This window comes from Megascapheus bottae, chromosome 11 (genome assembly GCF_031878675.1).
Source record: "Megascapheus bottae isolate mThoBot1 chromosome 11, mThoBot2.hap1, whole genome shotgun sequence".
Classification (NCBI taxonomy): Eukaryota; Metazoa; Chordata; class Mammalia; order Rodentia; family Geomyidae; genus Megascapheus; species Megascapheus bottae.
The window spans coordinates 25,807,248-25,832,637 of NC_143519.1; the positions used below are offsets into that span (position 1 = coordinate 25,807,248).

General features: G+C 36.1%; 1 protein-coding gene across 1 annotated transcript in view; it reads right to left on the bottom strand.

The window, feature by feature from the left end:
• Pibf1 (progesterone immunomodulatory binding factor 1) overlaps nt 1-25,390 on the bottom strand; it is a 151,037-nt gene that overhangs the window by 67,733 nt on the left and 57,914 nt on the right. Inside the window, exons 11-13 of the mRNA XM_090342044.1 lie at nt 15,143-15,308; nt 13,590-13,740; nt 6,053-6,143 (exon numbers count right to left, since the gene is read on the bottom strand). Coding sequence (XP_090198170.1) covers nt 6,053-6,143; nt 13,590-13,740; nt 15,143-15,308 — 408 coding nt within the window. The remainder of the gene's footprint in view (nt 1-6,052; nt 6,144-13,589; nt 13,741-15,142; nt 15,309-25,390) is intronic.

Below are 25,390 nucleotides of genomic sequence, written 5' to 3' on the forward strand. Positions count from 1 at the left end.
TGGGAGGTAAGGGGCACTATTGGGCTTTGTGCTTTCTATGTAGGTACTTTACCACTTGAGCTATATCTCCAGCACTCGCCTGTTTATGCAGGTAATTAAAAAACCTTGGCAATACCTTCATTTCTATTTTTATTTTTCATCCTTCATTTCTTTATTTTTTTTCTTGTCAGTTCTTGAACTCAGGACCTGGGTACTATCCTTGGGCTTTCACAAGGCTAGTGCTCTAACACCTGAGTTACACCACTTCTAGCATTTTCTGTGTATGTGGTACTGAAGAATCGAACCCAGGGCTTTGTGGATGCTAGGCCACACTCCTGGTCCCTCCTCTTTCATTTCATTTTTTTCATCTTTCATTTCTTACATGTATTTTTTTCATATTTTTGTTTCCAACAGAAACAGGGCATTAGGGTACTTTCCAAACAGTAATTTTTCAACAAATACATGATCAATTTTTTTTTACTATTTATTTTTTTATTGTAATCAGTAGAAGGGTTACCTTATATTCACCAGATAGAAGGTGCATTACTTCACAAACACTGATACCCCTTCTCATGTTTTTGTCCCCATTTCCCTCCTCCATCCCTCCCCTCATCTTGTTTTCCGCTTCCCTATTCTATTTCAAATAAACATATATAGAATATACCAGATAACAAGGTAACATACTGTAACAATATGAGATAACCAAGGGACAATAAAAGAGATGAGAAATAACATAGTACAGTAAGAAAAACAATCACACATTATATGGCTCTTGTTTCCATATCCTGGAGGTTCTTTCATTTAGCCTCATCCTATATGGCCTTATGTATCTAGGATTTATTCTATTGTAAATCTCTGCTAGGAGAGTCCAAGGTTTATACTAATGACAAATGAGGGAAACCATTGAGCCTACGTTCCTTTGAGTCTGGCTTACTTCACTTCAAATATATGTTGACTATATGGTCCATAGTTGTGTAATATTCAGTTTAGGAAGTAAATATAATTACAAAAGAAATAAAGAGTTACAGATGGGATGGAGTTTTATGCAAATTAAATCTATAGTTTTCTACAAAGAGATGTAATAGATTTCTTTGCAATGACATGCAAGAGTCATCCATTATCAATATCCTGAAGATAATGACTTGGAGATCTGATATTTGAAAAAAAGTACATGTGAGGGCCAGGAACTTGGCCTAGTGGTTAAAGTGCTTGCCTAGCAAGCACGAAGACCCGGGTTCGGTTCCTTGGTACCACATATATAGAAAAAAGCTGGAAGTGGTGCTGAGGCTCAAGTGGTAGAGTTCTAGCCTTGAGAAAGTCCAAGGACAGTGCTCAGGCCCTGAGCTCAAGCCCAGGACTGGTAAAAAAAAAAAAAAAAAAAAAAAGTACATGTGAAGCATACTAGTTAAATTAGAAACACTGGTGTGTTTTTGATCCTTTTCAATTTGAGCACATCGAAGCTTTGTTTCTACTAGATTTTTCTTTTTTTCTTTTTTTTTTGCTGGTCATGGGGTTTTGACTCGGCCTGGGCACTGTCCCTGAGCTCTTCAGTTCAAGGCTACCACCATACCCTTAAGCTAAGCCCCACTTCTCATTTTCTAGGGGTTAAGAGGAGATAAAAATCTCAAGTCCTTTTGTGCCGGGGCTGGCTTTGAACCTTGATCCTCAGATCTCAGCCTTTTGAGCAGCTAGGATTACAGGTGTGAGCCACAGAGCCCGGCTTAGTTTTTTTTTTTGTTTGTTTGTTTTTTTAAACGTAACAATAGGGGTACATGGGCAGTAGTTTTTAGAAAGATGCATTGGAAATAACTAGGGACTATGCAGTGATTAATTTTTTGCAGTGATATATTCTCATATTTATTTTCTGTAGTTATATGATGTTTGATTTTTTTAATAGATTCACATTTTCAAAATGATCATGAATGGAATGGCAATACCTTTTAAAAGGGCTATTCCTAATATTAATCCAAATGAGACAAATATGATTTCCTCAAGGATAAAAAGGAGAACTCATACATTTGAGAACTAAGAGTAAAACAAATTTCCAGGCAATAAACAAAATGCTAATTTCCCCTGGTGAATTCCTTCCTTTACTATGAAACTCACTCCACCAAGTGATTTTTTCATGTAACTAGGTAGATACAATAGCAAAAGGTCCATATATGCAGCAAACCTTACATTCCAAAAAGCTTTATAACTTTTAAAAACATCTCCAAGTATTCTGATCACACTAAGACCATGGTAGTAACTGGGTGTTAACCATTTAATGTGGCAGCACAACTCAAACCATAACCAGAAAATCTTGTTTACTATTTTTCAAAACAGTCCCTACTGAAATAAAAATATTACTTCAGATCTTCAAGTTCTGTCAGGTCAAGAACAGACCATTTTGCTTTAGTCTACCTTAGTTGTATAAGGCCTTCTAACAAATGTGTTCCAGAAAGAGTTTAACATAATACTTAGCTACTACGATTTATACTAATATGAAAATTTTAAATGTGGATTAACTTATTTGTAATTATTGTATGTTTCAGAATTTCTTTTTTTTCCTTTTTTTCTTTCTTTTTTTTTTTGTGGGTCATGGGCTTTTGGCCTGGGTGCTGTCCCTGAACTCTTCAGCTCAAGTCTACCATCCTACCCTTGAACCAAGCCCCACTTCCTGTTTTTTTTTTTCTAGAGGTTAACTGGAGATTAGAGTCTCCAGTCCTTTTGTGCCCAGGCTGGCTTTGAACCTTGATCCTCAGATCTAAGCTTCCTGCATAGCTAAGATTACAGGCGTGAGCCTGCCTGTTTCAGAAAATTTTGGTTAGACGTTTTATGCTATTACTTTATAGGAAAATGGTATTAAAATCTGATATCAAAGAAGGTAAATAAAAAACCAGTTTTATAAATATGCTTCATGTATTTCAAAATTGTTTTAAATAGTCAAGTTGTGCTGAGAGGTTTCAGAACCCTTGATTTTTGTCTAAAGTAGCTATGCAAGTCAACAACATATTAACTGATCTAAATGACTAGCACGTCTACTCTATTTCAAGTACATATAGTGACTTTGTGTCCATCTTTTCATTTCAGTAAAAACAACCAAGAAAACTTTTCACTGGTTATCCAATTTAATAATAGCAACATTGCATTCAAAAACAAAAGTCCTAAATATTAAAAGTTTTGAGTTTAGAATGATCTTTTTTGCCAGGGTCCTGTGGTTCACATCTGTAATTCTAATTACCCAGGAAACTGAGATCTGATTATTGTGAAACAAAGCTAGCCTGGACAGAATAGACTGTGAGACTCTTATTTCCACTAAATACCAAAACAGCCAGAGTGGAGCTGTGGATTAGGTAGTTGAGTGCTAGTCTTGAGCAAAAAAAGCTCAGGGATAGAGTGCAGGCCCTGAGTTCAAGCCTCAGGACTGGCACACACAAAAAAAAATTAAAAAAACCTAAGAAAACAAGAATGATCTTTTTTGAACAATATGCATGATAGTAGACTGAGATGGAAAAAAATTAGCTCCTAAAGTACACATACTATCCAAAACTCTTAAGAAAAAATACATACATTTATTTCTGTATGGTTATTTTGAATGAAAGGCTTACCTAATTAAACATCATTTATGTCAGAAATTTTCCTTTAATTGAGTATTACTTTTCCTTTTTTTGGTTGGCTGTGGGGCTTGAACTCAGCCTGAGTGCTGTTCCGGAGTTCTTTAGCTCAAGGCTACCACTCTACCCCTTAAGCTACAGCACCACTTTCTGGTGGTTAATTGGAGATGACAGTCTCATGGATTTTCACACCCTGGCTGTCTTCAAACCATGATCCTCAGATCTCAGCCTCCTGAGGAGCTAAGATTACAGGTGTAAGCCACTGGTACCTTGCCATACTTTAAAATACTTAATTCAGGTTGTTATACATATGAGATTTTAAATCCAGTTTAAGTTCTTTGGAAATTTTAATTTACTTTCATAAGTAATAAAAACTTCACAGTGAAAAATCCTTTACTTACTGTTCTGAGTCACTTTATAATTCACTTTGAATTTATCTTTAAGTTTGAATGTGAAAGACTAAGTACAGATTTTCCCAAAAACTATTCTGCTTTTGTCATAAATACTGCTTGTCATATATTGCTTTTTTACATAAATTAAAGAGAACATAAAGCCACTGCATTCTTTACAAATATCTCTTAAGAAATCAAATGTGGATATCTCATACTTTAGAAATGCATCAGGCCCTAAATTGGAATCTTCTGCCAATTTTATACATATAGTAGGCACTCAATAAAAGCTGTTGAATGAATGGGTGTAGGCATGCATAAATGTCCTCTTTGGCTGGCTAGACTTACGTTCTCTTCCCTCAGTTTAGATGACCTGAGAAGCACTTCCTCAAAATAACCCTCTGGCTCACCATGAGAAGAATGCCTGGCACAGCTGGTAGGGGTATTAATAGCACTCCCATTAGGCACTTGTTCAAGGCACATAGCTAGCTAGTGCAGTGGTAGAATCTTCACAAGTATTTGGACATTTAAGATTATTTGGATTATAAATCAGTATGGCTCTTCAAAGCTTTGGATATCAAATTATTCCTTAAGAATAATTAAGGTGTAATAACAACCATGCCTTTCCATCTCAAAGGAACACAACTTTGAGGTGAAAAGAAAGCAAGCTTATACTCACAAGATTCTCCACAGGAGGGTTTTATTTTATTTTTTGTCACTCATAGGGCCTGAATGCATGGCTGGCTTTGAACCATGATCCTCAGATCTCAGCCTCCTGAGCAGCTAGGATTACAGGTGTAAGCCACCACACCCTATCAGATTGATTTTTATGCTGGTCCTGGGCACTGTTCCTGAGCTTTTGTGCTCAAGGATAGAGCTTTATCTCTTGAGTCACAGATCCACTTCTGTCTTATTTGGTAATTAAATGGAGACAAAAGTCTCACAAACTTTCTTGCCTACACTGGCTTTGAACAGTGATCCGCAGATCTCAACTTCCTGGGTAGCCAGGTTTACAGGCTAAGAACCTCCCAAAGTGCCTCCTTAAGAACCTGAGACTCTTATTTCCAATTAACCACCAGAAAACTGGAAATGGTGCTGTGGCTCAAGGGATAGGGCAGTAGCCTTGAGCTAAAGAGCTCAGGGACAGTGCCCAGGTTCAGAGTCCAAACCCCATTACTCACCAAAAACAAGAACAATTTTTTTTTTTTAAGTAGTTGACCAAAGTGTTTTTTCGTTTTTTTGTTTGTTTTTTTCCCCCCAATGTGAGGCCTGGAACTCAGGGCCTGAGCACTGTCCTTGGTCTTTTTGAAGGCTAGAGCCCTACCATTTGAGCCACGGCACTATTTTCCACCTTTTTCTATGTATGTGGTAGCGAAGAATAAAGCACAGGTCTTAGTGCATGCTAAGCAGGCACTGTATGAAACTCTGGACCCCTACAAAGTGGTTTTATTTTAACATGTCAGTTTATAAGTAGATTTAAACCAATATTTCATTTTAAACACAAGATATATTTTATTTTATGTTACTTATATTGCCTGTACCAATGTCTATCTCTCTCTCCCCATCAGGTAAACATTAAAGAATGTAAGAAACAAAGAGAAAAATGTGTGACTGATTAACATTTATATTTATCTGAAATAAAATGTGAAAATAAATAAAATGGAATCTTTGTCACTGAATCTAAATTTATGAAAATTCTAATGTATACCCTATTTTCTATTCTACCATTAAAAGAAACCTAATTCAGCCATGATACGTGATATTATTATTTTTTTTTTTAACCTGTTTTAGGGCATGAACTCAGGGTCTGAACACTGGCCTTGGCTTTCTAAAGGCTAGAGCTAGCACAACTTCTGGCTTTTTCTATGTATGTGGTACAGAGGAATTAAACCCAGGTCTTTGAGCATGCTAGGCAAGCACTCTACCACTAGGCCAAACTCCTGGCTCTACTGTTTCATTTTGCGAGCAACTTAATATTTATGCATACTGAGAATAAAGTGACTTTGTCATACAACTCAGCACATTATCAAAATGTAGTATATAATACATTTAGCTTAATTATGTATGTGAAATGGATATTGATTTTACCTTTGCTTCAGTCGTCTTTTAGCTGTTGTGGGAACATTAGCACCATAACCATAAGCGTAAAGAATCCTTTCAGCCTCTTCTTCATTTTCAACTGAAAAATATTAAAATACATGACTTTTTGATTAGAAAAATACTCATTGATTTATTAGAAAATAACAGATTTTTTAAACTTGCAATAATGAAATAATATACTCTCATATAGTATATTTGTAAGAAAAAGTACAGTATTAAAAATTATGGATGGATGGACTTAAGTTTTTTTTCTTTTTTACAGTCCTAGGGCCTGAGCAGGGTCCTTGAGCTCTGTAAAGGCTAGTGTTCTACTACTTGAGCCACAGCACCATTTCTAGCTTTTTCTGTGTATGTGGTACCAAGAAATTGAACCTGGGTCTTTGTGCATGCTAGACAAGCACTCTAACACTAGGCCAACTTCACAGTCTGGACTAAAGGTTTTAACTGTAGAAAAGGTTAGGGAAAAGAATTAAGTTTTAGGGGCCGGGAGTTTGGCCTAGTGGTTAAAGTGCTTGCCTAGCATGCACGAAGACCCGGGTTCGATTCCTTGGTACCACATACATAGACAAAAGCTGGAAATGGTGCTGAGGCTCAAGTGGTAGAGTGCTAGCCTTGAGAAAGTCCAAGGACAGCGCTCAGGCCCTGAGCTCAAGCCCAGGACTGGCAAAAAAAAAAAAAAAAGAATTAAGTTTTAAATTCTAAAAGATTAACATCGTATGGCTAAACACAATGCAATATAATGTCCTGTAAACTGGCATTAAAACAATAATATCAAAGGTCATAAAACTAAAGTTTTACTACTTTGAATTAAAGTAACCAGTTATAAAACTTCATATCTCAGCAGCCTTTGTTTTAATGTTAAAAGTGAGTAACAACCATTCAGTATTTCATTCTCTACCACCCCCAGTCCTGGGGCTTGAACTCAGGGAATGGGCACTGTCCCTGAGCTTCTTTTGCTCAAGGCTACCACTCAACCACTTTTGAGCCACAGCACCACTTCCCACCTTTTCTGTTTATGTGGTATGGAGTAATTGAACCCAGGGCTTTATGTATGCTAGGTAAGCACTCTAGCATTAAGCCACATTCCTACCTGTATTTCATATTTCAAAGAAAGTCAAATATTTTATATAGTAAGCAAAGCCTGACAAATAGCATGTCCCTTAGAGTATTACATATATAACTGCTGATTGATCCTTCCATAGTAAAGATTTAAAATATATTTAACCTTTTTCCATGGTGAACTAGGATTTTTTTTTTTTTTGACAGTCCTGGGGCTTGAACTTAGGGCCTGGGCATTGTCCTTGAACTTATTTTGCTCAAGGCTGGTGCTTTGTCACTTGAGCTGCAGTACCACTTTTGGCTTTTTCTTTCTTTCTTTTTTTTTTTTTTAGAATTTATTAATGTTGATTTTTACATCATATTTTTTCCATATACTTTTTATTGTAATTAATAGAAGGGTTACATGATATTTGCCAGATAGATGATGCATTAATTCCCATACATTGATACCCTTTCACATGTCTTGGTCCCCATTTCCCTCCCCCCCACCCCTCATCTTGTTTTCCACCGTTCCCTATTCAATTTCAGATAACCAAATACAAATATATCCAATATATCAGATAACAAAGTGAGATAGTGTAACAATATGAGATAACTAAGGGACAGCAAAAGTGATGAGAGATAACATACTACCTTAAGAACAATAATCATTCATTATATGGCTTATGTTTACATCATATTTTAAATGACAAGTTTAACAAACAAGTATTCAAGGAGGGAATCTCTATTTACAATCACTGGGACTTAGTATTCAGAACTTAATCAAATTAGGCTAAGGGTTTGTATGTCACAGAAACATATTAATTTAAGAAATAAAACATTGTGTCTATAGAGTCATAGGTTTTTATGTCTATATAGTTATGTTTATATTTCCATAACCATATCCATACTAAAACTGGGCAGCCACATGCAGAAAACTAAAAATTGACCCTAGCCTTTCGCCATGCACAAGCATTAACTCAAAGTGGATCAAAGACCTCAACGTCAGACTGGAAACTGTGAAACTGCTACATGATAAAGTAGGAGAGACACTGGAACTTATAGGCATAGGCAAAAAGATTCCTGAACAGAATCCCAGGGTCACAACAGATTGGAGAAAGACTCAATAAATGGGACTACCTAAAAATAAAAAGTTTCTGAACAGATAAAAACATAGTCGCCAAAGTAGAGAGACAGCCAACCAACTGGGAAAAGATATTCACCAATAATACATCTGACAAATGCTTAATATCCAGTATCTACAGGGAACTCAAGAAACTAATCCCCCCCCAAACCCAATAAACCATTCACTAAATGGGCAAGGGAACTAAAGAGAGACTTATCAGAAAAAGAGATTAAAATGGAAGAAAAGCATATGAGAAAATGTTCATCATCTATGGTCATAAAGGAAATGCAAATAAAAACAACCCTAAGATATCACCTTACCCCAACAGGAATGGTCAAGATTTTGAACTCAGACAATGACAGTTGCTGGCGGGGTTGTGGAGAAAAAGGGACCCTACTAAACTGCTGGTGGAATGTAGACTAGTTCAGCCACTCTGGAAAGCAGTGTGGAGGTTTCTTAAAGAACTGAAAATAGACCTTCCCTACGATCCTGCCATACCACTTCTGGGCATCTATCCTAAACATCATGACCCAAGATATTATAAGGACACCTGCTCAGCTATGTTCATCTCTGCACTATTCACAATAGCCAGGCGGTGGAAACAAGCCAGATGCCCTACTGCAGATGAATGGATACAGAAAATGTGGTATATATACACAATGGAATTCTACATAGCCAACAGACAAGATAAAATAATGGCATTCACAGGGAAATGGATGAATCTAGAGTGAATCATGTTGAGTGAGACAAGTCAAGACCTAAGGAACAAAAGGCGCATGGTATCCTTAATATGTGGCTATTAGGTCCAAACAGTGCAAGAGCGAGGACTCAATAACTGCATACTTTTGGCTTTTTCTATGTATGTGGTACCACAGGAATCAAACCCAGGGCTTCGTGCATGCTAGGTGAGCATCCTACCACTAGGCTATGCTCCCAGCCTAGGATCATCTTTTTGAAAGATTACTAGCAGGAAAGGACATGGGAAAGAGATGATATTTGTCACTACCAATACTATTACCAAAGAATTCTAGATCCAGGATGATCTCCAATTCTATGCTACCAGAACTAGAGCTAGCATTCAGATATATAACTTAATATTATCTTTCTTAAATAGCTTTTTATTTAGAGAGAATGAGGGAAATAATTTGGTTCAAATCAGTTAATTGATCAGCTAACTAATAAACATGCTAAATTTGGACTTAATATTCAGCTTAATAATTCATGGATTAGTGGATCAATAACTCACGAGAAAGCTATTGAAGCAGGGCTCTTATTACAGAGACATTGTACTATGCAACATGGGACATACTAAAGAGATCTGAACCACAAATCCTAGAAGGGTACAGAGCTTCTACAGTGTAATTAGAGTGCTTCAGGTATAATTTATAACTGAGTGCCACTATTTCCCTTATTGAGTGCATGAAACACTGATAGAAAGAAGGCTCAAGATAAATTGCATTTGTTTTACAGGCAAAGCTTGGGAAGCATGTGAAGTTTTCATGAGAGAAAAGTAGCTGGTCTCACTTCTACTATCACTGGAAAGCTATGCTAAGGAGTTGCATTTAATTCTACGAATGGTAACCAATGGCGTTTTGTTGTTGATATATTACAGAAAAAGTTTCAATAATAGTTAAGAGAACGACTTAAGACTAGTCACATAGAGACTTCCTAACAAGTTGTAGCAATATTCCAGTGGCAAAACAGACAAACAGCAGTGTAGAAAAGAATGAGGGCTGGGTGTAGTGGCTCACACCTGTAATCCTAGCAACTCAGGAGGCTGAGATTTGAGGATCAAGGATCAAAGCCAGCTGGGACACAAAAGGACACAAGACCCTTATCTCTAATTACCCTCTAGAAAAAGGTAATGGGGCTTAGCTAATGGGTAGGGCGGTAGCCTTGAGCTGAAGAGCTCAGGGACAGTACTCAGGCCCAGAGTCCAAGCCCCATGACCGATTAAAAAAAATCCATAAATACTACCATTATGAATTTTTTCAGCATAGATATTATATATGTTTATATAGTGTATATATATATATATACACTTTATATATAGTAATTTTTCTTTCCAAGAAACAAAGTCTTCTTAGACTACTATAATTTTCAGATTCCTCCATGTTACTGAACAAATCAGGTAGTCTTTTTATTGAGTTGTGTTCTACTGCATGAGTGATGTCTTAACTATTTTCCTGAGACATTTGAGCGGTTGCCAGTTTTCTAACTCTTGGGAAAAAAAGCTCCTATGAATATTCTACTAGAAATATTTTTTATATTTTTATTTTATATTTATATTCTTCACTTTTTCCCAAATGGAATGGAACTGCCAGGTCACTCAATAGGTTATTTGGGTATTTTCATGAAATCTGTTAATTTTTCCATATTCTAACTACCATTTCATAGTTAAGCCATTCTGGGTATACAATAGCATATCGCTCGCTGAATTTGGTCTGAATTTCCTTCCTAAATAATTGTAAAGTATTTTTTTATCAAAGCATTTATTAACATTGATTTTTACATTATATTTAAAATGTCATGTTTAACAAGCAAGTATTAAAGAAGGGAATCTCTATATAAAATAACTGGCACTTAGGTTTTAGAACATAATTAAAATTAAGCATTAATCTATGTAATAAAACATTATGTCTACAGAGTATATAGCCCATCATAGATTTTTATGTCTCTGTAGTTATATCTCCAAGACCATGTCCATAACATTGGGTACCCAAATATTGAGTCGTCACTCTTGTACTGTTTGGATCTAATATCCACATATTAAGGATACCATGAGCCCTTTGTTCCTTTGGTCTTGACTTATCTCACTCAACATGATTCACTCTAGCTTCATCTACTTCCCAGTGAATGCCATTATTTTATCTTGTCTGATGGCTATGTAGAATTCCATTGTATATATGTACCACTGTAAAGTATTTTTTATTTTGCTCATTAGCTAGTCACGTATCTTTGTGAAGTATTTTTTCAAACCTCCTTCCCACATTTTAAATTGAATTATATTTGTTTAGTTATTGAGTTATATGAGTTCCTACTTCATTAACTTGCCTATTGCTGCTATAACAAAATACCAGATTTGCAGCTTAAAACAATACAAATTTGTTAGCTTTATAGGCTCTAGAGTTCAGAAGACCAGTCTCATAGAGTTCAAAGTCACCATCGACAGGGCTAATTCAGACTCAAAAATCTATGGAAAAATAGTTTCTTTTCCAGCTTCTACAGGTTGCCCCCCCCCATCTCACCCCCCTATTTTTTTTGCTGCTGAGGATTGAGGCCAGAACGTGTACATGCCTGGCAAATGCTCTAATGTTTTACTGTTTAGCTACATAAACCAGTCCTTATCTTTTTTGCCTTTTTTTTTTTTTGGTCAGTTGTGGGACTTGAACTCTGTGCCTGGGTGCTGTCCCTGAGCTCTTCAGCTCAAAGCTACCCCCTGACCCTTTGAGACACAGCACTATTTCTGGTTTTATGTGGTTAACTGGAGATAAGAGTCTCATGGACTTTAGTGCCTGGGCTGGCTTTGAACCTCAATCCTCAAATCTCAACCTCCTAAGTAGTTAGGATTACAGGCGTGAGCCACTATGCCTCAATCATTTTTGCCCCAGTCCTGGGTCTTGAAATCAGGGTTTGGGCACTTTCCTTGGTCTTTCTCAAAGCTAATGTTCTACCACTTGAGCCACAGCACCATTTCTGGCTTTTCCTGTGTATGTGGTATTGAAGAATCAAACCCAGGGCTTCATGCATGCCAGGCAAGCACTCTACCACTGTGCCACATTCCCAGCCCCAGCCCTTATCTTTGTATCTCTTATTTCTTCTTTCTTTCTTTCACTGAGTAGGAGCTCAACTATAATGTTTATCATATCATGAAAAATATTTTCTTTTTTTTTTTTTTTTTTTGCCAGTCCTGGGCTTGAGCTCAGGGCCTGAGCACTGTCCTTGGACTTTCTCAAGGCTAGAGCTCTACCACTTGAGCCTCAGCACCACTTCCGGCTTTTTTCTATGTATGTGGTACCGAGGAATCGAACCCGGGTCTTCATGCATGCTAGGCAAGCACTTTAACCACTAGGCCAAACTCCCAGCCCATGAAAAATATTTTCTAAAGGAGAAAATATGAAACAAAACATCAGTTGTATGCTTCCCGTAACTGTCCTTTATTAGACTAAGGTCTCGTCTATTACTTGATATAATTGTTGTCCTATTGTTTAAACAAAGAGACATAAAGTCATGGAGTTACAAAAATATAAAACTTTCATAATATATGAAAGAAAATAGCACACTTTGAAAATACAAAGATAAATGAGTCTCTGATTATAAAAAAGTCATTTATGGTGAGTCTTGCTATGTAGCCCACACAACCTCAAGTCATAATCCTGCCTCCATCTCTAAAGTGCTTGGGATTACAGCATGAATTGTGATGCCTGTTACTTTATGCTGTTCTAGTAAAGACAACAGAGGAGTGTTAAAGCAGGCATATGGTATGATCAAATCGAAGACACTAGATGAATTTGCAATCTAATGCCTTTATCATATAATAACTATAGAAATGGAAAGAAAGGTGATGATAGAAGTGAAATGAAGCCTTTCCTTTTCAAAATATAATCCTTGCATGAAAATGTGCCCTGAATAATTAGAAGCTTTCATAGATTTAGGTTTAAACTTCCTTTCATAGAGTGCCAATTATTTCTGCTTTTAAAACACAACTGTAAATCCAACAGTGAAATATTAATTTACAATATCCCTTAAAATTAGAGACAAGTCAGGAATGCGGCATATTAAAAGGTGAAAAAATATAGATGTGAAGGTCAAACATTAGAACACAGTATATCCAATGAATTTGTTTTTAAAGACATACTGAAATGTCATGATGTAATTAATGCAGGATTTCTACCATGTTTCCACAAAGACTTGGTATCACCTGTTTCTAGTACCTATCAAGGTACATAGTTTGTTAATATGTTTGTTTCTCCCAGTAAAATAAATTATGAACCCTTATGAGGCAAAAATTTGTGAGTGTGTGTGTGTGTGAACTTCATATCCCTAATAATTGAGAGATGGAAATACTTAATAACTGTAGTATGAGGGAACTAAATACAGAGATAAAAGTTATTATGTCTAACTTCTTTTTCTTTTGATTCCAACTACTGAAAACTTACATGAACTAATACTTAAAATACAGGTTATTGTTTTACAATGGCTAACAGTTATATTTCAAAGAATGATATACTAACTTGGTCACAGAAATGATGCCATGTTTCCTGTTACCAGAAGAAAGGCTGCATATGCATATCAAAGGGACAGGAGGTAGAAGGCAGCCAAAAGGAACAGGACTAGGGTGGGGGGGGAGACCAAACTTACTTTCTGCAGTTTGCATTATTATTTCATCAAGTTCTTTTTCCAGTTTCTCATAAATGTCTAGCCTTGCCTCATGTTCAGAGTTCTGTGACTGAAGCTCAATGATGCGTTTTTCAGAAGAGGCTTGGAGACTATAAAATTCTTTCGTTAAAACCTAATAGGGAATAAGAGAATTAGAAAGGTTGAGATTTAAGAATTAAATAGTTTCATAGGATTAAAAAAAAAACCAACCCAAAAACATGGTACAAACATATTTAGCCCTGGGCTGGGTGTGTGGCCTAGTGGCAGAGGGCTTGCCTAACATGAAGCCCTGGGTTTGATTTCTTGGTACCACATGCACAGAAAAAGCCAGAAGTAGTGTTGCGGCTCAAGTAGTAGAGTGTTAGCCTTGAGAAAGCTCAAGGGCAGTGCCTAAACCCTTTGAGTTCAAGCCTCAGGAGGGGCATAATAACAATAATAAATAAAAAAATATTTAGGCCTTTTAAAAAACTATTTTTTTTTTTGCCAGTCCTGGGCCTCTACCACTAGGCCAAACTCCTGGCCAAAAACTAAAAATTAAGTAACTAAAAATGAAGTAATTCAATTAAGATGACTCCTGAAGAAATAAAATGTACTTTTATGGCAAATTATTCAGTATTTTCTCCTTTTTTGGTGGTATGTGTGGTGGTAATGTGACTTGAAGTAAGGGTCTTCAGGTCTTATTTTTTTTTTTGCTCAAGGCCAGTCCTTTACCACTTGGGCCCACACCTGCCACTTCTGGCATTTTTTGGCTGATTAACTAGAGGTAAAAAAATCTCCCAGGCTTTCATGCTTGGGCTGGCATTGAACTCCAATTCTCAGATCTCAGCCTTGTGAGTAGCTGAGATTTACATGTGCAAGCCACTGGCAATTCAGTTGATTTCATCTACATATATAACTACCTCGTCCTTATATAAGCTCGGGAATAAACTTAATTCTAAGAAATAAGATTACCCTTTTTCATGGTAAGAATTAAAAATGTTTGGAAACGAGCATAATATTTGGTGATGAAAAACTGGAAAATATGTACTACTGTAATCTAATAATTCCAGAAAAATGATTTTGTTCTTCTATATGTCATTGTGGTTCTATAACTTATTCATATACATTACACTGTTCTTAAAAGTATTCCAAGCCAGTGGCTCACGCCAGTAATCAGGAGGTGGAGATCTGAGGATTAAGGTTTAAAGACCTGAGACTCTTAACACAATTAACCTTTAGAAAACAGAAGTGGGGCTTGGCTCAAGGGTAGGGTGGTAGCCTAGAGCTGAAGAGTTCAGAGATAACACTCAGGCCCAGGGGTAGGGCAGAGATCAAGCCCCATGACCCACCAAAAAAAAACAAACCAGTATTCCAAGTAAATATATATTTTTGGCTACTACTGTGAATGAGATCTTTTCACAATTTTGTTTTCTAATAATTCCAATCCTTTCTAGTATATAATCTTGTGAAATCCATATTACTATTATTTTATGAAATAGCTCTATATAAACTTTGTACATATTATACTAATATAAATGAAAAATATAAGTAAATACCTCCAATTTTTTCTGATATTTTTCACATTCCAACTGACACTGTGTGAGATTTCTTGCAGTTTCCTCTTGCAAAAGTTGAATACGTTCACTCTCAAAAGACTTTAATTTACTTTGATGGAGAAATTCTGCTACTTTGGTTTCTGTACTAATTTGTAGTTCTCTGAACCTGAAGAAAATAGAATGGTTATAAGCTTCTAAAGGAAGTAGTTGTAATGACTTATATAAACAAAAATCTTATTTCTACTATTACTATATCTTTATATGATAGTTAACCATTTATTATTTATTCAGGAAAGTTTTTATAAATAACTTGATAGGCATATGAATGATAATAGACAAGTCCAGAGACTATAGCATACCAATTAACTTCCTCATTTTAACCCTAACTTCCTTTTAATAAAAAATAATTGCTGCATGGGGCCGGGCCTAGTGGTAGAGTGCTTGCCTAGCATGCAGGAAGACCCAGGTTCGATTCCTCGGTACCCCACATACATAGCAAAAAGCTGGAAGTGGTGCTGAGGCTCAAGTGGTAGAGTGCTAGCCTTGAGAAAGTCCAAGGACAGTGCTCAAACCCTGAGCTCAAGCCCAGGACTGGCAAAAAAAAAAAAAATATTGCTGCCCATCTTTAATTATTTCTATTATTTTTATAAGACAATAATATACCAAGTTCCACTGATATTTCTCAAATGGTTTAATTTCCACTTTTCATAGGCTTTTTAAAAATTTACAGTCTTGTTTTCAAGCTTCTCATTTTCATTCTTAGTCTAATGGTTGTCGAATATGGAAAACTGCTACAAATATACAGACTGAAAGCGCATTTTTTTTTTTTTTTGCCAGTCCTGGGTCTTGAACTCAGGGTTTGGACACTGTTCTTGGGCGTTTTCAAGGCTAGTGGTCTACCACTTGAGCCATAGCACCATTTTTGGTGTTTTCTGGGTATGTGGTACCAAGGAATTGAACCCAGGGCTTTGTGCATGCTGGGCAAATACTCTAATACTCTATCACTGGGCCACACTCCCAGCTCAAATTCTTTTTTTTTTTTTTTTTTGGCAGTTGTAGGACTTGAACTCTGGGCCTGGGCACTGCTCCTGAGCTCTTCAGCTCAAAGGTACTCCCCTAATACTTGAGACATAGCACCATTTCTGGTTTTCTGGAGGTTAATAGGAGATAAGAGTCTCATGGACTTTAGTGCCTGGGCTGACTTTGAACCACAATCTTCAGATCTCAGCCTCCTGAGTAGTTAGGATTGCAATGGTGAGCCACCATGCCTGGCTTTAAATTCTTTGTTTTTTAAGTTACTAAATATATTTGTTTGAATTATAAGAAAACAATGTATAAATTGTGAAGATAAACACAGAAGTACAAATAATAGATTACAATAAGATAAAGAACATTCTCGGGTAGGGAGTTTAGCCTAGTAGTAGAGTGCTTGCCTAGCATGCACAAAGACCTGGGCTCGATTCCTTGGTACCACATATAGAGAAAAAAGCTGGAAGTGGTGCTATGGCTCAAGTGGCAGACCACTAGCCTTGAGGGGAAAAAAAAAGCCCAAGGACAGTGCTCAGTGCCCTGAGTTCAAGCCCTAAGACTGGCAAAAAAAGAAAAAAAGAACATTCTCTTTATCCCATAACTAATAATAACATTTCCAACTGAAAATATTTATGTTGATGGAGTTCTACAGAAAGCAAAACTCAGGTAAATTACATCTTTTCAGGGATCTCTTAATAAACGTAGTATAGTATTAGATACATCATGAAATTCACTTATTCAATAATTTATTTAGCTATTCATTATAGGAGGTAATAAACATATTTTACATAAAAGTTTGCTTTTGTCTTCTTAAGGAACTTAATTTTCTGAGAAAGATAAGCAAATACATGAAAATTCAATAGAGTAAGTAAATCAATAATATAACCTAGGTTCAAAGGAAACATTGAGACCTCACTGGGTGAGGGCTCATGCCTGTAGTCCTAGCTGCTGAAGAGGTTGAGACTTTTCTCTCCAAATAACAAAAACAAAGAAAGAGGGCACCAGTTTCTGTCCTGTTTTTCTTTTCTTCACATTCTTATCAATACTTACCATTAATTTTTATGATCAAAATTTATTCAACACCTTACTAACATGAAAATACCTCTGTACTATCGGGAGCAAGTTGTTCTATACCTTACAAATGTATAAAACCTCATAAAATCAATACCAAATCTGTATGTTAACACATAGGACACACAGAGACCACATCACTAAAATAAATTCTAAGCAGTTTAAAATGTATTATTGACCTTTAAAACAATTTGTTTTATAACAATCAAGTCACAGTTTTTGCCTTTTTAGTACATTCAGAACATCTGGGGTGCTTTGCATGGAAATACCAATTCCAATGAGGAAATTATAAAATTATTAGCCTGGAGTTCTATATGTTCTTGTTCACTACATGTTATCCTAGAGTTATTTTTAGCACTAATATTCCTTCCTCAGTGTTGAAACATTAAACAGTAGACAATAAGTAGATATTAAGAATATGGGCAATTTAACAAAAACTAAACAATTAGGTTATATTATCTTTTTTGTTATTTAAAATATTTACTTTCAAATTATATAATTTTCTTTCTCCAATAACAAATTGAATTTTATCAAATTTTAGTGTTACTAACAGATTATCATTGAATAAATTTCTTCTTAAGTTTTTTATGGAAATAGCAATATTTTCTTTTTCTAGAACAAAATAAACTCTCCTAAAACATATTGCTTACATACCATCTTTTTAAAATATTTTTATTGTATTTAATAAAAGGGTTACATGATATTTGCCAGATAGAAGGTGCATTAATTCACATACATTGATACCCTTTCACATGTCTTGGTCCCCATTTCCCTCCTCCCACCCTCCCTCTTGGTTTTCCCCACTTCCCTGTCCAATTTCAAGTAACCAAATACAAATGTATCCAATATATCAGATAACAAAGTGAGATATTGTGACAATATGAGATAACAAAGGAACAGCAAAAGAGATGAGAGATAACACAGCACCTTAAGGACAGCAATCATTCATTATATGGCTTTTGTTTCAATATCCTAGAGGTCCATTCAATTAGCTTCATACTATATGGCCTTATGTATCAAGTTTTTGCTCTATTGCAAATCTTTGCTATTAGAGCCCAAGGTTTCCACTGGTTATGATGAATGAGGGAAACCATTGAGCCTAATTTCCTTTGAGTCTGGCTTACTTCGCTTAATATGATTTTTTTCTAAGTCTTTCCATTTCCTAACAAATGGGGCGATGTCATTCTTTCTGACAGCAGCATAGAATTCCATTGTGTACAAATACCACATCTTGTGGATCCATTCATCAACTGAGGGACATCTAGGTTGGTTCCATATTTTTGCTATGGTGAATAATGCTGCAGTGAACATTGTTGTGCTAGTGGATTTAGTATGCCCTAGTTTCTGGATGGTTGGGTAAATGCCAAGTAGTGGAATTGCTGGGTCATAGGGAAGCTCTATGTTTAGTCTTTTGAGGCACTGCCATACTGCTTTCCATAGTGGTTGAACGAGTTTGCACTCCCACCAACAGTGTAGTAGTGATCCCTCCTGGCCACATCCCCTCCAGCATCTGTTGTTAGTTTTCCTGATCCTGGCCATTCTAACTGGAGTGAAGTGGAATCTTAGCGTTGTTTTGATTTGCATTTCTTTTATGACCAGAGATGTTGAGCATTTCTTCATGTGTCTATAGGCCATTTTTGTTTCTTCTTCAGAGAAGACTCTCTTTAAGGTTATATTATCTTTTAGAAATTTGAGTATACTAAAATAAAAGAAATCAATGCTTCTATAAATCCAAAAAGTAATTTTAAAGGACTAGTCTTATGCTGTTTAAACAGTAAATGAATCTACATTAAATCATTAAGCCTTTGTAATAATTTTAATTACTTTAATAGGCTAAATTGAACTGTGAAATGTTGAATAAACATTACAGCTACCAAAGGAGGTTCATCATTGAGGAAGTAATGATGTAAAGAACTCAGCCAGATGGTTTCAGTAACTCCAACTAAACTCGTTTGTCTAATATAACCTGTCACATTTTACTTTGTTGACTCAGACTTTTCATCCTCTCAGTTTGAACATTTATTTAAACTAAGTCAATATTATCCACACATTAACAACTTTGTGTTTGACATTTTAATTCAACATAGTATCCTTAAGAGGTCACACAAAGTATAATCAGCATCTCCACCTATCCTCATGATCATCTTGTCTTTTCCTGAGACATGTCTACATTTGTCTTTACGCTATAAATGTGAGTAGTTTTAGTTTTCAGAAGAACCACCCACATATACATATTTATTTTAAGAATAATAAGGTCCTAGAATGAACTTTTAACACTAAGGAAATATTCACTGCAACAAAAACTTGGGTTCTGCAAGTAAAAGAAAAAAACAAAGTGAAAATCTGCTATACACAGGAAACTGAAAAGCAACAACAAAAAATCCATAAGAAAGGCTCTCAGGGGCTGGGAGTGTGGCCTATTGGTAGAGTGCTTGTCTACATGCACAAAGCCCGGGGTTTGATTCCTTGGTACCATATACACAGAAAAAGCCCTGAAGTGGTACTGTGAGCAAAAAAGTGAGGGGGGCCCTGAGTTCAAACCCTAAGACTGGCAAAAAAACAAAACAAAACAAAAACAAAACTCTCAGATCGGAATGAATTAAGCTATTAAGCTATGAACTACAGTAGTCATATCCTGTGATTCTCAAAAATAACTGCAGGATATATAAATATTACATTGGATTGTTAAAAATGATTAAACTTATTTGAACAAAGCATTTGATAAAATATCAAACATACGTAAGTAGCGTTTTCTTCTTCCTCCTTCTCCTCCTCCTCTTCTCCTCTTCCTTCTTCTCTACCATCACCACTACCACCACCATCATCATAATCACCACCACTACCCCTCCCCCCCCACATGACCTACTACTATGGTGCTGGGGATTGAACCTAGGGATTTGCAATTTTAGTCAAGTACTCTAGCATGGAGTTATATCATGAGATCTATTCTACCTACTACTAACCTCTACCACATTAAAATTGGACATATTCAAAATCCAGTCATCTAATCTCATTTGCAAGCCAGTGGTCTGTAGACAAATATCCAAATGTAGTATATTCAGTGATGTTCATACAATTACCAGGACCAGGAAACCTTTTCTTAATTAATTAATTTACTTATTTTTCAGTAACTGTTAAGAAAATTCAGAGTTTGAAGACAAAGAAATAATTGATGTAAAACATTTGTCCCTTTAACAGCAGAACAATGGTACATAAATAGTGCAGGAAGTGAAATCCTGACACAACACGGAACAGCAAAAGTTACTAAGCAAAGAGATAGGAACAGGAAAGAAATTTCAGTAGTCAAACATTAGGAAGATTCTGAACAGAAACAACTTTTAATGCTTTACCGAAATTAAAAGGGGTGGGTGAAAAAAATTCATGGCTTGGAAGAATCATGGGAACAATACGCATGGTTGGACTAGTAAATCCTTTGTGTGAAACAAGATAATGTAATTTTAAATTCTACAAGCAAGTCGGCAGTGGCTGATGACAAATGTTCTATACTTAAAAGTACTCTACTCTGAAACTGAGATGGACTGAATATGCAGATAAGGAGGCTTTGGTGGACTTAGCCGTATAAAATAGGAGATGACTAATACACCTAATCAGCTGAGAATTCAATCTTGTTCGTAAGGAACAATTTAAATTTTCATCTCTTCTCTGTATAGGTAATAGTTTCAAACTTATTTTCAATTGTTTAAGTAACTTAATCAAACCTTTTTTTTTGGTTGTTGTTGGTTGTAAGGCTTGAACTCTGGGCCTGGGCACTGTCCTTGAGCTCTTCAGCGAAAGGTTAACAATCTATCACTTGAGCCGTAGGACTACTTCCACTTTTCTGGTGGTTAACTGGAGGTAAGAGTATCACGGACTTTCATATCTGGGCTGGCTTGAACCATGAGCCTCAGATCTCAGCCTCATGAGTAGCTAGGATTACAGGTGTGAGCCACCAGCACGTGGCTGTCAAACTCATTCTTATAATAAACACTTCAAACATTATAATTAAACATTGGAGACTTTATTATTAGTTTCAAAACCATTGTTCCTTTTATAACCAATTATCAGTGTTTCTGACCTCGTGAGCTTAATTTTTGGGGGCTTGGGCACTGTCCCTGAGCTTCTCTATGCATAAGGCTAGTGCTCTACCACTTGAGTCACAGCACTACTTTCAGCTTTTTCCGTGTATGTGGCACTGAGGAATTAAACTCAGGTATTCGTGCATGCCAGGTAGGGCTTAATTGTTTTTATTCAATTGGGATATGCAATTTATCAGATTTAACAGTAATTATTTCCCTTCAATTCTAAATATAAGACTATGGAAGAGATATTGAACCTTAGGAAGACATACTGACTATATACTTCTATTTTCCATTGAAATCACATAGGACTGTGTACAAGATTTTATCTACTCTGCAGGTAAGCTGTAAGACACCTAATTTTTGCTATAGATAAAGCCTTAATTAAAAGTATAAGGTAACAATGTAAAAAAGGATTGAGGCAACTAACCCCCATAATGTGACTCAAAATGTTATAAATAACTAGACATTGATATAATGAAAATCGTCCTTCACTGTTCACCTGACCCATTTCATTCTCTCAGACTGGGTCAGGGCTTAATTTTTTTAACTTTTTTTTTTTTTTGCCAGTTTTGGGACTTGAACTCAGGGTCTGAGCACTATCCTTGGGCTTTCTCAAGGCTAGAGCTCTACCACTTGAGCCACAGCACCACTTCTGGCCTTTTCTATGTATGTGGTAACCAAGGAATCGAACTTGGGTCTTCGTACATGCGAGGCAAGTACTCTACCACTAGGCCAACCTCCCAGACCAGGGCTTAATTTTTTAAACACACGTTCTTCCACTTAGCTATACCCCCAGCCATAAAATTGGTATACAGTATGCCCTCTTAATGGAACATTACTATATGCAATGAGAGAAGTTACTCATAAGAATATATAATACATGTGAGCATTTTATTTTATTTTGTGTCAGTACTGGGGCTTGAACTCAGGGCCTGGGTACTGTCTCTTAGTTTTTTCACTGAAGGTGAAAAAAAGTCCACTTCTGACTTTTTTTGCCTTTAATTGGAGATAAGGAGTCTTATGGACTTTCCTGCTTGGGCTGGCTTTGAACCACAATCCTAAAATGGCAGACTCCTAAATAGTTAGGATTACAAGTCTGAGACACCAGCGCCTGGCTATATAAACATTTTTTTTTTTTTTTTGCCAGTCCTGCGCTTGAGCTCAGGGCCTGAGCACTGTCCTTGGACTTTCTCAAGGCTAGAGCTCTACCACTTGAGCCTCAGCACCACTTCTGGCTTTTTTCTATGTATGTGGTACCGAGGAATTGAACCCAGGTCTTCGTGCATGCTAGGCAAGCACTTTAACCACTAGGCCAAACTCCCGGCCTATATAAATATTTTAAACAAGAACAGAATAAATTTGTTAAGAACAAATCCTGCTGGGCACGGTGGCTCATGCCTGTAATCCTAGCTATTCAGAAGGCTGATATCTGAGGATCACGGTTCAAAGCCAGCCCACTCACTAAAGTTTGTGAGACTTTGATCTCCAATTAACCACTAGAAAATTGGAAGTGGCTCTGTGGCTCAAGGGGTAGGGCAGTAGCTTTGAGCAAAAGAGCTCAGGGACAGTGCCCAGGTACCGATTTCAACAAACAAACAAACAATCCTGTATGTTAACTGTATTTCTTTTTGTCTTTTCCTTTTTGGTAGTGGGGATCAAACCCAGGATGTTAGTTAGACTTGCTAGGCAAGTGCTTTGCCACTGAGCTATATCCCAGCTCAAATCCTGCATGTTAAGAGAATCCATCTTCTGGCTCAAGTGGTAGAGCTCTAGCCTTGAGAAAAATCCAAGGACAGTGCTCAGGCCCTGAGCTTAAGCCCCGGACTGGCAAAAAAAAAAAAAAAAAAAAATAACAAGAATCCATCTTCAACTGCTATTACCTCCATGAGAAAATACTTTTGTGAGGCATTGATAACTCTTATCTAACCAACTATTTTCTATCTCTGTATAGTTACCTATATCTCTGAATAATGAATGAAAATTATTTTCAATGCAAGTTTAGGGAAAAATTATAGAAATTTAAAGATATTCATATAGGGAGTTTTTAACTCCCACTGCAGGAAATATTTTTTTCCTTACTTTAACCTTTTTATACTGGAATAAACTCTTGCTAAAACTTAAATATATCATATAGTAATAAAGATCAAAGTTGTAGTAATTCTGGAACATTTCAGCTGTGAATTTTTCTAAATTGAAAAGCAGGCCGGTAGGAAAACTTCTAACCCATTATCAATGATTACTATGAGATATAAGAAAGGGATTTAAGAGTTTGAGCATTTGTCCAAATGTTTCTGCCAGTTAGATGACAGCAATACTACAGTTGTCATTTTTGGATTATAAGCTAATTCTTAAACATGGAAGAGTTTTTCTTTCTTTCTTTCCTCTTCTTCCTCCTCCTCCTCCTTCTTTTTTGGTGTAAAAATGCTGAGTATGTTAATAACTGTACTATGGATTTTCAAGAATTTCAAACATGCATTGGAATAATTTAATGCATTTATCATGTCACAATCAAATAAAATATGTAAGGTCATTAATAAGGTAAGGTAAACAATATGTAATATGTGGCCTTCTGATAAAAGTAACAAATAGGTTCTGCAAGATAAAAGAAGTTAAAATGAAACCAATACACTGAAAGGATTGTTGTCTTTAAAAAAAAGCATGCTTGAGACAAAAGTAGAGTGAAACATTTGATAATACTTTTGAATGGGTAGTGTTTTCTCCTCTGTGACATGAAAACAAAGACTTAAAAGTGTGAATCACCTTCTGAACAAAGATTCTTAAATATCATTGCTAAACAGCACTCAAAACTGTGTGTCATGCTGGGTTCAATTCTTCACATACATAGAAAAAGCCGCAAGTGATGCTGTGGCTCAAGTAAGAAAGCCCAAGGACAGTGCTCAGGCCCTGAGTTCAAGCCCAAGGACTGTTTAAAAAAAAGAAAAAACTGGATCAATTACAAAACTCTGTAATGGATCATGAGTCCTGAACTTGATATTATCTGACCGAGCCAGGGATGTCTATCAGAACCACTTATAGAATTTCTAAAAACTGGGCTGGGAGTTTGGCCTAGTGGTAGAGTGCTTGCCTAGCATGCACGAAGACCCGGGTTCGATTCCTCGGTACCACATACATAGAAAAAAGCCAGAAATGGTGCTGAGGCTCAAGTGGTAGAGCTCTAACCTTGAGAAAATCCAAGGACAGTGCTCATGCCCTGAGGTCAAGCCCAGGACTGGCAAAAAAAAGAAAAAAAAAAAGAATTTCTAAAAACTTAAGATGGCATGACTCTACCTTAACATAAGGAATAAAATTTCTTTAGAAAAACATGCTGAATTCTGGGTGATTAAAATTAGGTTAACAAACAACTAAAATGCTCATAATAGTAGGTAGTAAAAAATGCTAGTTACTTGTGGATGAAAAGGTTATCTAATCCATCTTTGAAATCCTAACATTTAGACTGTTACCTAATATAAATTCATAATGAATCTTTACTGAATGGAGTTGTATATATCTATCCAATTTTTAGGTGTTATAAAATTTAATTTCCTAAAATAATTTATACATATGATAGAAAACAAAGCATCAAGAACTAATCTGATGAAGTATGACAAAACCAGTGAGTGAAGATGATTATTTCCTGGTTTAGGTGTCAGTGTAAGATGAAAACAAATTACAGGGAAAGAAGAAAAGAGAAACCAAAGTGATTACAGGTTAGGTATGACTGAGCTACAAGAAAGATTAATGTTTCTAAAAACGTACAGTTTGGATAATGGTTAAAGTGGTAAAAGGAGACATGACAACATTCTGAAAACATCTGAAAAACAGAAATGCAAATACTATGATGTGACAGGATTTAGTTACAGTCTGTAGTGGATTAAAATTATCACAAAATTTACCCATAGTTTTAGGAATCTCAATGTGACTCATTGGCCTGCCCACAGAATGTAATGAAGTCCTTCATGAGGACATCAAAACAGAAGCAAAGAAGAAAAATATAATAATGTGAAGACCTAAATCACTTTGTTAGGTCAACTTCCTCATCTCTTAATTTCTACCATTAGATTTAATGGAC